This window comes from Aquarana catesbeiana, linkage group LG13, assembly GCF_042186555.1.
Source record: "Aquarana catesbeiana isolate 2022-GZ linkage group LG13, ASM4218655v1, whole genome shotgun sequence".
In the NCBI taxonomy this organism is placed as follows: Eukaryota; Metazoa; Chordata; class Amphibia; order Anura; family Ranidae; genus Aquarana; species Aquarana catesbeiana.
Window position 1 is genome coordinate 27,983,569 of NC_133336.1, and position 16,783 is coordinate 28,000,351.

At 45.3% G+C, this 16,783-nt stretch overlaps 1 protein-coding gene across 1 annotated transcript in view; it reads right to left on the bottom strand.

The window, feature by feature from the left end:
- Positions 1-11,896, bottom strand: part of TNFAIP2 (TNF alpha induced protein 2) — a 38,426-nt gene extending 26,530 nt beyond the window's left edge. The window contains exons 1-2 of the mRNA XM_073609272.1: positions 11,739-11,896; positions 763-962 (exon numbers count right to left, since the gene is read on the bottom strand). Coding sequence (XP_073465373.1) covers positions 763-946 — 184 coding nt within the window. The 5' untranslated portion in view covers positions 947-962; positions 11,739-11,896. The remainder of the gene's footprint in view (positions 1-762; positions 963-11,738) is intronic.
- Positions 11,897-16,783: the final 4,887 nt, after the last annotated feature.

The following is a 16,783-nucleotide window of genomic DNA, read 5'->3' on the forward strand; positions in this document are numbered from 1 at the left end:
TCCTCCCCCACATGCCCCTTCCTCTGATTTCTCTGTCTAAATCCATGGCACAACTTTTAGCCCATCCCCGTATGCCAAGGTTCTAGGTGCAATCCTGATCTCTGAACTCTCCTTTTGGCCCCATGTCCAATAATTTTCCAAATCTTGCCGCCTCAACCTCTGCAACATCTCCAAAATATGCCCCTTCCTAATCAATGACACCACAAAGCTCCTAGTTCACTCCCTGGTGATCTCTTGCCTCGATTACTGCAACTCCCTTCTCATTGGCTTACCCTTACATAGGCTATGCCCTCTTCAGTCCATCATGAATGCTGCTGCCAGGCTCATCCACCTTACTAACCACTCCTTGTCTGCTAGTCCTGCACAAAGCAAGGTCCATAAAGACATGGATGAGCGAGTCTGGGGTGGAGGAACTTGACTGGCCTGCACAGAGTCCTGACCTCAACGCAATAGAACACCTTTGGGATGAATAAGAGCGGAGACTGCGAGCCAGGCCTTCTCGTCCGACATCAGTGCCTGACGTCACCAATGCACTTCTGGAAGAATAGTCAAACATTCCCATAGACACACTCCTAAACCTTGTGGATAGGCTTCCCAGAAGAGTTGAAGCTGTTATAGCTGCAAAGGGTGGGCCAACTCAATGTTGAACTCTAAGACTGGGATGCCATTAAAGTTCATGTGCGTGTAAAAGCAGGTGTCCCAATACTTTTGGTAATCTAGTGTGTCTTGCTGTGTAGGTTATCATCATAGTAGACATCTTACTTGTTATCTCTTTCTCCTCCATTGCTGGATCCTCAGGGCTTTGCACAGGCCATATTGGCGGGATTAATTTCCCAATGACTTTTTTATACCACTTTTTCTTTTTCCCCTTGTTGGTCCCATCCTCCGGGATGTTCTCGGCTTGGACTGGAGCCACTGTGGCCATTTTAATTCTTATTTTCTTCATATATAGCAGAGCGACACTGAAAGCACAAAAATAAATAAAAATGATATATTTTATGCTATAAATATAGAAACTTTCTCATCTGTGGAGAAGTTCAGCTGTTGGATTTTAAAATCAACCAAATATATATTTTTGGGGGATAAATATGAAATATTACATTTATATTGAAAACGTTGTATTCTCATTTCCGGACAGTAGATGGAGCTCTAAGTTTCATTTATTTGCTTTCCTGATCCACTGTTTATTGTATTTTTTTTGTTGGTCATGGCCTGTTGGCCTCAATGAAGGGGGACAATTATAATTGAAACGCGTCGGCTTGTCATTAAATTTTTTTTCATAATGAAACAAATCTTCATAGACTCAAAACAATTGGTCTGGTGCTTCCCCCTTTCCCTAAATCCCATGAACCTTTAAGAACGTGTCTGCTTTTATCACTGCTAGCAATGGCAGCCGCCCCAACAATCTTATATCACCACGGCTCAAACTTGTTAAATGACCAGTTATTGCTCTAAGCTATCGGGAACGCTCATTTGGAAAGGTTGACCTTTGCAGCTCTACAACAAAGTTGTAACCAAATTGAGAAATCCAGGAAAAACTGAAAGGAGCGCACCAAACATTTATCTTTTTTCGTTCACAGGGGCGTCACTAGGGGGTGGCTTTTGGGGCTATAGCCCCGAATCTGGGGCCAATAGCCCTGAGTCTCTGCAGGGGTCCCCAAGGGGAGGGGAGGCTCTCTGGGGACCCTGAGGCAAGGGAGAGGCTCTCTGGGGACCCTAATGTAAGGGGGGCCCTCTGGGTACCCTGATGAAAGGGGGAGGCTCTCTGAGGACTCTGATGTAAGGAGGATGCTCTCTGGGGAACCTGATATAAGGGGGGCTCTCTGTGGACCCTGATGTAAGTGGGGGGGGCTCTCTGTGGATAGATATACACACACACGTATATTACTGTGTATACATGTGTATGCTCGCCCAAGCATATGACTTTCTTTACTACGCTGCTATGGGCTCTAGCCCCAGATCTTTTGTAGACCTAGCAACGCCCCTGTTCGTTCATAATTCTTTATTTCTGATGACACTTTGCTAACAGGAACACAAGTGGTACCCAACATGTTTCGGGGACCACAAAGTCTCTCTTCATCAGGCCTGATCCTAACACCAGCAGCTTTGTTATATGTCCATTGAGACAGTGTCAGGGCTGGGCTCAGTGTCAGGGCTTCCTTCTCTGAGCTTGCCGCTCAGCTGTTGGCTAATTGCCAGCTCCCATCTCTCTCCAGTGTTACTCAGCTGTTGATGATATCCTGCTCATCAGTCCTGCCTACTTAAGCCGTCCAGTCCAGAAGAGCTCTGCCTTCGCCTTGGTCACATCACAAGAAACTTTCTCCTGCGTTCCTGTTTAAAGACTGGCTTTGCTGACATCCCTTCTGGCTCCAGATCCTGCTTGCTGTTCCACTACTTTGATCCCTGACTTTCTGGCTTGGCTGACTATCCGTTCGGGTTACTGAAACTTTGGCTATGTTTTGACTACGTTTGTTCTTTTTACGTTTATTATTAAACAAGTGTGATTTAACTGTACTTCTGTCTCGGTCTGATTTCATTATTTCTGTCAGACAGGTTCATTGTTTTCTACAATAGGAGAAATGAATACTAGCACATTATGCCTTTACCTTGCAGGGACAAAAAAAAAAAAGAAAGAAATTGTCTAGCGCTTTACAGGTTTACAACAGCTTTAGGCAGCTTGCACTAAGAGATGACAAAGCTCATATAAACATAAGTACAAAGTAGTGCAACAAATTATAAACAATTATGTATATCACAGTCATGTATAACCTTATTAAAAATAACCACATTCCTATATGAATGTAGCAATGAATAGTGGTATTCAAAGTTCATATAAACAGTGTAGAGAGTAAATAAACAAAACCAAAATTGCAAAAAATATGAAAAAGTGCATAAAAGTCATATAAATAATATGAGTGGAAAAAAAGTTACACCATCATATATAACTTCCATCCTGAACCCCTCCCAGGAAAGCTCAATATCAGTCAAGCACATCTAGGCAGCTCTTCCTTTGCAGGAAATAGCTCAGCACATGGAGCTCCGGAATAGTATGATAGTGTTGTGTATTCTATTATACTCAAGTAAAAGCATACAGCAATAAAAAACTCCACATGGATAAAGCAGTAAACATACCAAGATGGCAACCGATCCAGGAACCAGATATGAGGGCGTGGCGTCAGCGTGTAGAGCGCCTCAAGATTTTGCGATTATGATATTATTTATGAGAATTTTCATGCACTTTGGCACTTTTCACATTTTTGCAATCTTGGTCTTGTTTCCATGCACTTTTGTGTACTTTTTTATACTGTTTATATGCACTTTGAATACGACTTTACACTATATATTTCATATAGGAATGTGATTATTTATAATAAGGTTATACATGGCGATATACACCCACTGGCCGCTTTTATTAGGTACGTCAGAAAGAAGAAACTGCACTATATGAGACCAAATACAAGGTATTAATTCACTACAGGTACTGCGATGTCCTAAATAAAAGGATTCAAATGTCTAAAAAAAAAAAAAATCAATTTGTTACGCAGTATTCATCTAAAAAGATGTGCAAATGATCACCTGATAAAACCATATGAGAATACATGAAGAGGTTGTTGTTGTTCTCCAAAGATGCCTGTGCTGGTATTATTGGTGATCACTCTATGGTCACGTTCTAGAAAAGTCTTTCCTTCATATAAAATAGTGACTTCAAACTGAAAAACGCGATAGGAAAAGGTGATGTAAGATAGGAAAGTTCTTCCACCTGGAAAATCACTGCCTCTTATCAGCTGCTCAGATCTATTTTTTTTAAAGGAGATCAATTCCGCTTTAATGCCGCGTACACACGAGCGGACTTTACGGCGGACTTTGCCCGGCGGACTGGATTTCGTCGGACAATTCGATGTGTGTGGGCTCCAGCGGACTTTGTTTTCTCAAAAGTTGGACGGACTTAGATTTTAAACTTGTTTAAAATTTATCCGTTGAAATCGAGTCCGGTCGAAAAGTCCTCTCGTCTGTATGCTAGTTCGACGGACAAAAAGGCACGCTAGGGCAGCTATTGGCTACTGGCTATGAACTTCCTTGTTTTAGTCCGGTCGTACGTCATCACGTACGAATTCGACGGACTTTGGTGGATTGTGTGTAGGCAAGTCCGTTCATTCACAAAGTCCGTCGGAAAGTACGTCGAAAAATCCACCGGGCAAAGTCCGCCGTAAAGTCCGACCGTGTGTACGCGGCATTAGACTTATACCCCAGCCACAGTCTCTCAGTGAACCGGTTACAACTTTCCTCCTCTCTGGTCTCTCCCGAATGTATCTCAGTCAGCATTCTCTATGTTACAGCTGTCCCATGTCTGCTCTAAAACTAAGAACTGAGCAATCATATGAATGCTCAGTGCTCCAAATCAGTGGTTCTCAATCCTGTCCTCAAGTACCCTTGCTAGTACCGGGTTGGACCCCATTTTTCCCCTTTTATTCATGGAATAGATTCAACGAGGTGTTGGAAACGTTCCTTCAGAGATTTTGGTCCATAGTGACATGATGGCATCACGTAGTTGCTGAAGATTTGTCTGTACACATCCATGATGGGAATCCACCACATCCCAAAGGTGCTCTATTGGATGAGATGTGGTGAGTGTGGAGGACATTGGAGTACAGGGACCTCATTGTCCAGTGGTGAGATGATTGGATCTTTGTGACATGGGGCATTATCCTGCTGGAAGGAGCCATCAGAAGATGGGGACACTGTAGTCATAAAGGGATGGACATGGTCAGCAACAGGGGCGTTGCTAGGTCTACAAAAGATCTGGGGCTAGAGCCCATAGTAGCGTAGTAAAGAAAGTCAGACACTTGGGCGGGCATACACATGTATTTACAGTAACATACCTGTGTGTGTGTGTGTGTATATATCCCCAGAGAGCCCCCCACTTACATCAGGGTCCCCAGAGAACCTCCTCTTTACATCAGAGTCCCCAGAAGCCTCCCCCTTGCATCAGGGTCTCTAGAGAGCCCCCCTTAAATCAGGCTCCCCGGAGAGCCTCTCCCTTAAATTCAGGGTCCTCAGAGAGCCCCCCACTTACATCAGGGTCCCCAGAGAACCTCCTCCTTACATCAGAGTCCCCAGAGAGCCCCACCTTGCATCAGGGTCCCCAGAGAGCCCCCCTTAAATCAGGGTCTCTAGAGAGCCCCCCTTAAATCAGGCTCCCCGGAGAGCCTCTCCCTTAAAATCAGGGTCCCCAGAGAGCCCCCCACTTACATCAGGGTCCCCAGAGAGCCTCCCCTCCCCTTGGGGACCCCTGCAGAGACTCTGGGCTATGGGCCCCAGATTCGGGGCTATAGCCCCAAAAGCCACCCCCTAGCGACACCACTGGTCAGCAACAATTCTCAGGGGGGGCCGTGGGGTTTAAGTGATGCTCAATTTGTACTAAGGGGCCCAAAGTGTGCCAAGAAAATATCCCCCCCACCATTACACCACCACCACCAGCCTGAACCGGTGATACAAGGCAGGATGGATCCATGCTTTCATGTTGTGTACACCAAATTCTGACCCGACCATCTCATGCCCTGTACATACGATCGGATGTTGGCTCAAACTTGTCTTGCATACACACGGTCGCACAAAGTTGTCGGAAAATCTGATCGTTCTGAACGCGGTGACGTAAAACACGTACGTCGGGACTATAAACGAGGCAGTAGCCAATAGCTTTCGTCTCATAATTTATTCTGAGCATGCATGGCACTTTGTCCGCCGGATTTGTCCACACACGATCGGAATTTAAAGGATCGGATTTTGTTATCGGGAAATTTTATAGCCTGCTCTCAAACTTTGTGTGTCGGAAATTCCGATGGAAAAAGTCCGATGGAGCCCACACACGGTCGGAATTTCCGACAACAAGCTCCGATCGCACATATTCCGTCGGAGAGTCCGACCATGTGTACGGGGCATCAGTGTCGCATCTGAAATCGAGACTCATCAGACCAGGCAGCGTTTTTCCAATCTTCTATTGTCCAATTTTGGTGATCCTGTGTGAATTGTAGCTTCAGTTTCCTGTTCTTAGCTGACAGGAGCGGCATCCAGTGTGGTCTTCTGCTGCTGTAGCCCATCTGCTTCAAGGTTGGATGTGTTGTGCGTTCAGAGATGTTTTCTGCCTACCTTGGGTGTAACAAGTAGTTTTTTGAGTTACTGTTGCCTTTCTATCATCTGGAACCAGTCTGCCCATTCTCCTCTGACCTCTGACATCAACAAGGCATTTTCCTCCACACAACTGCCGTTCACTGGATATTTTCTCTTTTTCAGACCATTCTCTGTAAACCCCGAGAGATGGTTGTGTGTGAAAATCCCAGTAGATCAGCAGTTTCTGAAATACTCAGCCCAGCCCGTCCGGCACCAACAACCATGCCACGTTCAAAGTCACTTAAATCCCTTTCCTTCCCCATTCTGATGCTCAGTTTGAACTTCAGCAAGTCGTCTTCACCACATCTAAATGCCTAAACGCATTGAGTTTCTGCTGCTAAAAACTTCTTCTTCATTGAGTTTCTGCCCTGTGATTGGCTGATTAGCAATTTGTGTTACCGGAGCAATTGAACAGGCGTACCTAATAAAGTGGCCGGTGGGTGTGTATAATTCTTTATAGTTTGTGGAGCGCCGGCTCTACTTTGTATTTATATTCTACTCAAAAAAATGAGCTCTCCGAAAACACACCAGAGCTGCCCTTTAACCAAAACTACGCAGCATCAGAAAGCGTTAATTAAAATTCTAACTCAGTTTGCAGCTAATTAATGTTTAGATTTACACTACAAACAAGGATAACAGGTTTTCCCAGTTGCACAATATCTGGTGATAATTACGGTATAATGCAGATATTTTGGAAGCCGAATATTTTCCATTGAGGATGGGCAAAGGAAAAAGTAGGCTGCCTCATCTATCACCATTTATTTCCTTATACCCACTGCAATTTTTTTTTTTTTTTTTTTTTTGCGGCCGGCGGTCAAAACGTTCCTATCCTGAACGCGATTCTTGCACGTCCAGGAGATGGAGGGTAAGGGAAGTGGAACTTCCCTTACCCATAGCAGTTTCTAAACTCTCATAAAAGCCTATGGGGTTGATTTACTAAAGGCAAAGAGACTTTGCAAAGTGCAGTTACTCCAAAGCTCAGTAAATGAGTAGAAGCTCTGCGGACTTCTATCCTCCAATCACGTGCAAGCAAAAATGTTCTTTTTTAAGCCACTTGCCGACCGCCGCACGCCGATATACGTCGGCAGAATGGCAGCGGTGGGAAAATGGGCGTACCTGTACGTCCCCTTTAAGAGTCAGGGATAGCAGGCGCCGGAGGCACACGCGTGTGCCCGCAGCGTAACCGTGTCCGCGGGACCGGCGGACTCGACGATGTCCGCAGGTCTCCCAGCGATCGTGTCACGGAGCCACAGAACAAGGGAGTGCCAAGTAAACAAGGCATTTCTCCGTTCTGCCTTGTGACAAGACAGAGATCACCGCTCTCTGTCATCGGGAGCAGTGATCGCTGTCATGTGACTTGAAGCCCCCCCCCCCCCACAGTTAGAATCACTCTCTAGGACACACTTAACCCCTTCATTGCCCCCTAGTGTTTAACCCCTTCCCTGCCAGTGTCCTTTACACAGTAATCAATGCATTTTTATAGCACCGATCGCTGTATAAATCACAATGGTTCTAAAATAGTGTCAAAAGTGTCCGATGCGTCCGCCATAATGTTGCAGTCACGATAAAAATCACAGATCGCCGCCATTACTAATAAAAAAAAAAAAATTATAATAAAAATGCCATAAAACGACCCCCTATTTTGTAGATGATATAACTTTTGCGCAAACCAATAAATATACGCTTATTGCGATTTTTTTGTTTTGTTTTACCAAAAATATGTAGAAGAATACATATCGGCCTAAACTGAGGAAAAAAAATGTTTTTTTATATATTTTTGGGGGATATTAATTATAGCAAAAAGTAAAAAATAATGAATTTTTTTGAAAATTGTCAGTCTTTTTTTTGTTTGTAGCGCAAAAAATAAAAACCGCAGAGGTGATCAAATACCACCAAAAAAAAGCTCTATTTGTGGGGAAAAAAAAAGGACGTCAATTTTTTTGGGTGACACGTCGCACGGCCGCGATATTGTCAGTCAAAGCGACGCAGTTGCCGAATCGCAAAAAAAGAACTCTGGTCAGGAAGGGGGTAAAACCTTCCGGGGCTGAAGCGGTTCATTTTCCTTGCACGTGATTGGGTACTCTTTGCAAAGTGAAGCCTTGCCTCATTTACTAAGCTCTGGAGCAACTGCACTTGCAAAGTGCACAGTCCATGGCAGGGATTTGCAATTAGCGGACCTGCAGCTGTTGCAGAACTACAAGTCCCATGAGGCATAGCAAGACTGCGACAGTCACAAGCATGACACCCAGAGGCAGAGGCATGATGGGACTTGCAGTTTTGCAACAGCTGGAGGTCCGCTAATTGCATATCCCTGGTCTATGCGGGTGATTTACTAAAGGGAAACAGACTGTGCACTTCACACGACCATCCTGATCCTCAGCTCCATCTAGTGGCCACAATGCAGTATTTTACCGATTGCAGTATTTAAGGAAAATACTGCATTGTGGCCACTAGATGGAGCTGACAATCATAGGAAATACACATATTAGATACAATATGGGGATTATTCACAACACAGCTGTGCAAATGCTGAAATATTTGCACGCCACCTTTTTTTATTTATTTTTTTTTATTTTACAAACAAACCCTTTTAGTGTAGTATAAGGACTCATAGGGGTTGATTTACTAAGGGCAAATAGACTGTGCACTTTGCAAAGGGCTGTTTCTGCAGAGCTTAGTAAATGAGGTAAAGCTTCACTTTGTAAAGAGTACCGAATCATGTGCAAGGAAAATTAAAAAAAAAAAAACAGCATTTTTGCTTGCACATGATTGGATGATGGAAGTCAGCATGGCTTGATCACTCGGTTCTCATTGTTAAAGCCAGCGGGGGAAACAGATGCAGAATTGGACTCAGGTATACAGTCCGGATATACTGACCGCTCTCCTGCTGCCGGTCCTTGATTTAGGTAAACTTTTATATTAAAGTGCTTGTAAACCTCAAACCCCTCCTCACTTTACCAACAGCACTCAATGAGACCAGGAACAAATAGAGACCTGCTACAGTGAGAGTTACCCATCAAGAGTTTGCTATGGGGCCCCATGATCTGTAGTTCTGCCCCTGATGCAGATGACCATAAAAACACAAAACAGAGACTCTAACCCCTCCCCACTTTACTAACAGCAGTCAACGGGACAGGAACAAGTGTAAATGAGAGAACGAGAGAGAGAGAGAGAGAGAGAGACTGAGAGGGAGAGAGACAGAGAGACAGAGGGAGAGAGAGAGAGAGAGAGAGAGAGAGAGAGAGAGAGAGAGAGAGAGAGAGAGAGAGAGAGAGAGAGAGAGAGAGAGAGAGAGAGAACAAGAGAGAGAGAGAGAGAGAGAACAAGAGAGAGAGAGAGAGAGAGAAAGAGAGAGAGAGAGAGAGGGAGAGAGAGAGAAAGAGAGAGAGAGAGAGAGACTGAGAGGGAGAGAGACAGAGAGACAGAGGGAGAGAGACAGAGAGAGAGAGAGAGAGAGAGAGAGAGAGAGAGAGAGAGAGACAGAGAGACAGAGGGAGAGAGAGAGAGAGAGAGAGAGAGAGAGAGAGAGAGAGAGAGAGAGAGAGAGAACGAGAGAGAGAGAGAGAGAGAGAACAAGAGAGAGAGAGAGGGAGAGAGAGAAAGAGAGAGAGAGAGACAGAGAGACACAGGGGGAGAGAGAGAGGAGAGAGAGAGAGAGAGAGAGAGAGAGAGAGAGAGAGAGAGAGAGAGAGAGAGAGAGAGAGAGAGAGAGAACAAGAGAGAGAGAGAGAGAGAGAGAGAGAGAGAGAGAGAGAGAGAGAGAACAAGAGAGAGAGAGAGAGAGAGTGGGAGAGAGAGAGAAGAGAGAGAGGGAGAGGGGGAGAGAGAGAGAGGGAGAGAGAAAGAGAGACAGAGAGACAGAGAGACAGAGGGAGAGAGAGAGAGGGAGAGAGAGAGAGAGAGAGAGGGAGAGAGAGAGAGAGAGAGGGGGAGAGAGAGAGAGAGAGAGAGAGGGAGAGGGAGAGGGAGAGGGAGAGAGAGAGAGAGAGAGAGAGACTCTTCATAATTTTGCTATAGGGCCCCTTGATCTGTAGTCATGCCCCCGATACAGATAATCATAAAAACACAAAACAGAGACTCTAACCCCTCCCCACTGTAACCAACTGCAGTCAATGAGAAAAGGAACAACTGTGCACATTGCTTATAGTAAAACAGATGTAAACCTTGATACAGTGAGGGCCCCCCCCCATCGAAAATCTTGCTATGGGACCCCACGATTCCTATTTATACACTGGAATTGCCGAGTAATTAGCAGAGTAAAATCAGCACCTTCCCAACCTTTTGCTTTGACTTCTGAAAGCTGCCCGGAGTCGCACTTTCCTGACACTCTGTACACGGCAGATAATCATTCAGTGACATTGAACTGTGTTACATTTTAATACAGATGCCTGACGGACTTGGCAAAACCTCAACATATTATTTGTTCTGTTTCTATGTATTTGGGGGGGGATTGTTACAGCTTTATGGGACAGTTCACACCACATGCAGTCCAGGGCGTTTTTTTTTTTCTTTTTTTCGGCATCAAAAATGCATGGAAAGCAGGTTATATGATTTCCAATGGCAGAGTTCACACTGGTGCGGTCAGTTCCAGAAAAGAAAAAGTAGAACATGCTGCACTTTTCCTGCACTGGAACGCTGTAAAATGCATCAAAAATGCACTAAAACGCCCATATCTTTATTTAATGGTAAGAAAAAAGAGGAGGAAAAAATGCACAGGACTGCATGAAAAATGCACCAAAAACACGCGTGCAGAAAAGCACCTGGAACGCATCCGGACTGCGTTTCTATGGTGTGAACTGACCCTATATCTTTTTCTTTCATTTAAAAAAAAAATAATTGTACCAGAAAATTAATTTGCATTTAATAAAGATGACCGTATGATTACGCCATCATCGATACTAATCCCCCCCCCCCAACCACTTGTCAACATTCGTTGTTTTTTTTTTGTCGATCGCTTTAAAAAATTGCAGAAGGCTCATGCACATTCCGATTATTCCACTACTCACGCTTTTGAAAAAAATCGTTCGTTTGTACAAAAAAAGATTCCAACGCGATTGTTACATTTTTTTCCAACATAAAATGTACTTTTTTTTTTTTTATGTCGATCGCTTTAAAAAATTGCAGAAGGCTCATGCACATTCCGATTCCTCTACTCACGCTTTTGAAAAAAATCGTACAGAAAAGGAACAAGATTGTTACATTTTTTTTTTCTTCCATACATTTTTTGCAATTCGAGAATTGATATGAGCCCGTTAACATTCTAACGATCGAGTGTTTCAAACTCATTTTCCAGGGATTTTTTTTTTTTTTACTCATCTATGACCAGCTTTAAGAACATTCTATTTTTTTTTTTTCAATTTTCATTTTAAAATTCTACCCATCTAAATGGAATTTTGTAAAAACGCTGCGCAAACTGTTGGCGCTGTATAATAATAATGATAATAATAATCTCAAAGTCGATTATGAGCGGCTGCATGCGCTCTTTTCTTGGTGAGAAATTTGCTTAATTATTAAAGTGGTAAAACAATATTAAAAAAAAAAAAGTAGCGGATCCCCAAATGTGTGCTCACCTGTGACGGCGAAGGATCTGCTGCGCTATTCGTGGCTCTGCGGCTGTAATATCCTCCGTTTGCACCGCAATGAAAACTGTCACCCTCAGCACAATCAGTAGATGAGCACGCTGCTTCTTCTGCTGCTTTTATGTACCGTAGATCCTCCCTCTCCTCCTCCTCCTCTTCCTCCTCCTCCTCCCACTAACAGCCTCTCAATAATTGCATCACCCCATTATAAAAACCCCACCAGCCGGGAAATTCCCAAATCTTGGTGAAGGTGATATCTCTATTTTAGAAGTACTTTAAACGTTCGACTGCCAAAGCAAAAGTGAAAGTGTGTGCAGGTGTGCCGTTCAATCTTCCAGCTGCTGCATTGCTGACAGTTTACAGTGAGAAAGCCTGCAGACTAGTGCATGGCTCCCTACTGTCCCTGATTTCCAGGGACTGTCCCTGATTTTGAGAGACTGTCCCTGATTTTGAGGGACTGTCCCTGATTTCGAGAGACTGTCCCTGATTTCGAGAGACTGTCCCTGATTTTGAGAGACTGTCCCTGATTTTGAGGGACTGTCCCTGATTTTGAGGGACTGTCCCAGATTTCGAGGGACTGTCCCTGATTTTGAGAGACTGTCCCTGATTTAGAGAGACTGTCCCTGATTTCAAGGGACTGTCCCTGATTTAGAGAGACTGTCCCTGATTTCGAGGGACTGTCCCTGATTTCGAGGGACTGTCCCTGATTTTGAGAGACTGTCCCTGATTTTGAGAGACTGTCCCTGATTTCGAGAGACTGTCCCTGGTTTCGAGGGACTGTCCCTGATTTTGAGAGACTGTCCCTGATTTTGAGAGACTGTCCCTGATTTCGAGGGACTGTCCCTGGTTTCGAGGGACTGTCCCTGATTTTGAGAGACTGTCCCTGATTTTGAGAGACTGTCCCTGATTTCAAGGGACTGTCCCTGATTTAGAGAGACTGTCCCTGATTTCGAGGGACTGTCCCTGATTTTGAGAGACTGTCCCTGATTTCGAGAGACTGTCAATGATTTTGAAAGACTGTCCTTGATTTTGAGAGACTGTCCCTGATTTAGAGAGACTGTCCCTGATTTCGAGGGACTGTCCCTGATTTCGAGGGACTGTCCCTGATTTCGGGAGACTGTCCCTGATTTCGAGGGACTGTCCCTGATTTCGAGAGACTGTCCCTGATTTGGAGCAATGTCCCTTCATCCCTAATTCCTTCTCATCTGTCCCTCATTTTGGTCTGATCTATATAGTTGTATATAAAATGCACTTTTTAGCTTTCAAAAAGTGTTTCCCGGCGCTAAACCTTTCATCTGATTTCTAAATTGCTGCATTTGTACGTTTCAAAAGCCAATATAAAGGAACAGTCGTGGTAAAAAAAAGCACTTGTGGGTTTAACCCAGGGGTCTTCAAACTACGGCCCTCCAGTTGTTCAGGAACTACAATTCCCATCATGCTCAGTCATGTCTGTGAATGTCAGAGTTTTACAATGCCTCATGGGACATGTAGTTCTGCAACAGCTGGTGGGCTGCAACAGCTAGAGGGCCGCAACAGCTGAAGGGTCGCAACAGCTAGAGGGCCACAACAGCTGGAGGGCCGCAACAGCTGGAGGGCCGCAACAGCTGGAGGGCCGCAACAGCTAGAGGGCCGCAACAGCTGGAGGGCCGCAACAGCTAGAGGGCCGCAACAGCTGGAGGGCACAACAGCTAGAGGGCCGCAACAGCTGGAGAGCCGCAACAGCTGGAGGGCCGCAACAGCTAGAGGGCCGCAACAGCTGGAGGGCTGCAACAGCTAGAGGGCCGCAACAGCTGGAGGGCACAACAGCTAGAGGGCCGCAACAGCTGGAGGGCCGCAACAGCTAGAGGGCCGCAACAGCTGGAGGGCCGCAACAGCTGGAGGGCCGCAACAGCCGGAGGGCCACAACAGCTGGAGGGCCGCAACAGCTGGGGGGCCACAACAGCTGGAGGGCCATAGTTTGAAGATCCCTGGTTTAACCAATCATTTTTTGTACAATTCTCCTTTACGGGGGCGTGGCAAGGGGGTGTGTCCTATGCCTGCATGCTTTTGCTATTAGGTGTCCCTCGCTCCCATCTCAAAAAGTTGGGAGGTGTGCTAGTGTCACCGTGACTTATCCTATTATGCCGCGTGCACACGATCGGAAATGCCGCCAGCAAAACTCCGATGAGAGCTTTTGGTCGAAAATTGCGACCGTGTGTATGCTCCATCGGGCTTTTGCTGGCGGAATTTCCCGCCAGCAAAAAAGATCGAGAGCAGGTTCTCTGTTTTTTTCGGTTGGAAAAAGTTCCTATCCGAAAATGCGATCGTCTGTATGCAATTCGCACGCGCAAAAAAAAACCCACGCATGCTCGGAAACAATTCGACGCATGCTCGGAAGCATTGAACTTCATTTTCTCGGCTCGTCGTAGTGTTGTACGTCACTGCGTTCTTGACGGTCGAAAGTTCAGAGAACTTTTGTGTGACCGTGTGTATGCAAGGCAAGCTTGAGCGGAGTCCCGTCGGAAAAACCATCCAAGATTTTTCCAGATGGAAATTCCGCTCGTGTGTACGGGGCATTAGAGCACTTTTAAAATGTTGACTTGGGAAGCATTTTTTTTTTGCAGATATGGAATGCAGTGAGGTTTGAATTGGATGGTATATAGCAGTGAACACTTTTTTGTTACATAGTTTCAAAAAGATGAAATATACTAGATATTATTATTATTATTTCGGGTACTTATATAGCGCCGTCATTTTACACAATGCTTTATATATACATTGTACATTCACATCGGTCCCTACCCTCAAGGAGCTTACAATTTAATGCCCTGTACACACAAGCGGAATTTCCTTGGATGGTTTTTCCGACGGGATTCCGCTCAAGCTTGCCTTGCATACACACGGTCACACAAAAGTTCTCTGAACTTCCGACCGTCAAGAACGCGGTGATGTACAACACTACGACGAGCCAGGAAAATGAAGTTCAATGCTTCCGAGCATGCGTCGAATTGTTTCCGAGCATGCGTAGGAATTTTGCGCATCCGAATTGCATACAGACGATCGCATTTTCGGATAGGAACTTTTTCCGACCGAAAAATAGAGAACCTGCTCTCAATCTTTTGCTGGTTGGAATTCGGCCAGCAAAAGTCCGATGGAGCATACACACGGTCACATTTTCCGACCAAAAGCTCTCATCGGTCTTTTGCCGGCCGAATTTCCGATCGTGTGTATGAGGCATTAGTGTACTTACTCAGAGGCAGGAGAGAGAAGGGGGGAGACTTTAGTCACAGGCAAGCAGGGCTTTTTTTCAGCGGGAACGTGGAGGAGGAACGCAGTTCCGGCACATCCAGCACTGAATGTATGTAATAGCATGGGGTGTGCTGGAGGGTCTATTGATGTTGGCTGCGGGGGGATCTATTGTCACTGGTGGGGATCTGATTTTGTGTGAGGGTCTATTGTTGCTGATGGGGAATCTATTGTTGCTGGGGGGGGGTCTTATGTTGCTGGAAGGGATCTACTGTTGAGGGATTGGTCCATTTTTACTGGCTGCTGGAGGATCTATTGATGCTGGCTGCTGGGAGATCTGTTGTTGCTGCTGGGGGGGGGGGTTCTAATGTTGCTTGGGTGGAAATCTTGTTGTGGGTGGTTCACTGTTGATGCAGAGAATCTATTGTTGTTGGGGTGGAGTCCATTGTTGCTGGGGGAGTCTATTGTTGTGTGGGGATCTATTGCTGGGATTCTATTGTTCCTGGCTGCAGGGGATCTATTGTACTGCTTTTCTTTTTATCATTAACATGTTCCATACAAATGATTTAGCACCACAAAATGATACTTGGTTCTGCATTCTCTAAAAGGGGCAGTACTGGTAGGTGGGTAGGGGGTGGAATGAAGGGACGGTGGTCATAGGTGGGTAGGGGGCAGAGACAATGGGGGACTCAGATGAGGGGAGTTCCTGCACCTATTCTCGAGAAAAAAAGCCCTGCAGACAAGGATGGATGGTGAGCTCACTCACCCATTGGCAGTCAGCACCTCTCATCCAGATGTATCTGAGGCTGCTGGACATCAAATTTGCGGCCCCAACTTTCCTTTTCTGAGGCACAGCGCCGGGGATTGGAGTGTGGGCAGACGAAAAGGGGTAGGGGTGTTGGGGGGGGGGGATTGTTAGTGCTGGCTTTGGGCAGTGTGAAAGAGTATAACAGACACTCTCAGCTCAGACAACTGCAGCCAGCATCCCTGCTGGGAGGCCATAGTCCAGTCTTAATATTGTGTCCGGGTTTCAGGCAGTCTGAACAGACGCATAATTCCAAACCCGAACTGTCCAGGTGAATCCCGGACAGGTGGCAACCCTAGGTGCTGCACACAGAAGGTTTTTTTTACCTTTATGCATAGAAAGGTAAAACACCTTCAGCCTTTACAACCACTTTGGAAAGTTTTTTAGGTAACAATGCCTCCCTGGATGGAAACGTTAGGGTGGGGAAGCACCTGTGGGTCAAATCCCTGTTAGCTTCTGGTATCTCTCAGACAGATGTAGGCAAGATTTCCCTGCAGTAGTTTGTATCTCTGACCCCCTCCAACAAGGCAATCACGGAGGTGCTATTACCTTGCAGTGGTCTGTTACTCATCTAATTTGCAAAAAATCAAAATAAAAAACAGCATTACACCATCATGTGGTTTTATATTGGCCACAACGTGGGATTGGGAAAAACCCACAAAAACCACATTGTCTGCGTTGTGACTATCACATTATATAGTAGATGTAAACACAACCACTGAAAACTTTTGTCATTTTCAATTTCTTTTTTTAATCTGTAACTTTTATTTCTTTTAAATCCTGTGATGAAGGTCCTTGACAACTCTATGGGGTGACAACTCTCAGTCTCCAGATTGTGTCCCTTCATCGCTACTCTGTCACAGGGATGTTCAACTTCATAAAAGGGGCTGCCAATTCCTGACCCCCTGAACTTACAATCACCCTGGACTCTGTGTGTTACTTACTCCTGACCCCTGAACTCCATGCAACATTTACAATGACCCTGGGCTATGTGTGTTACTTACTC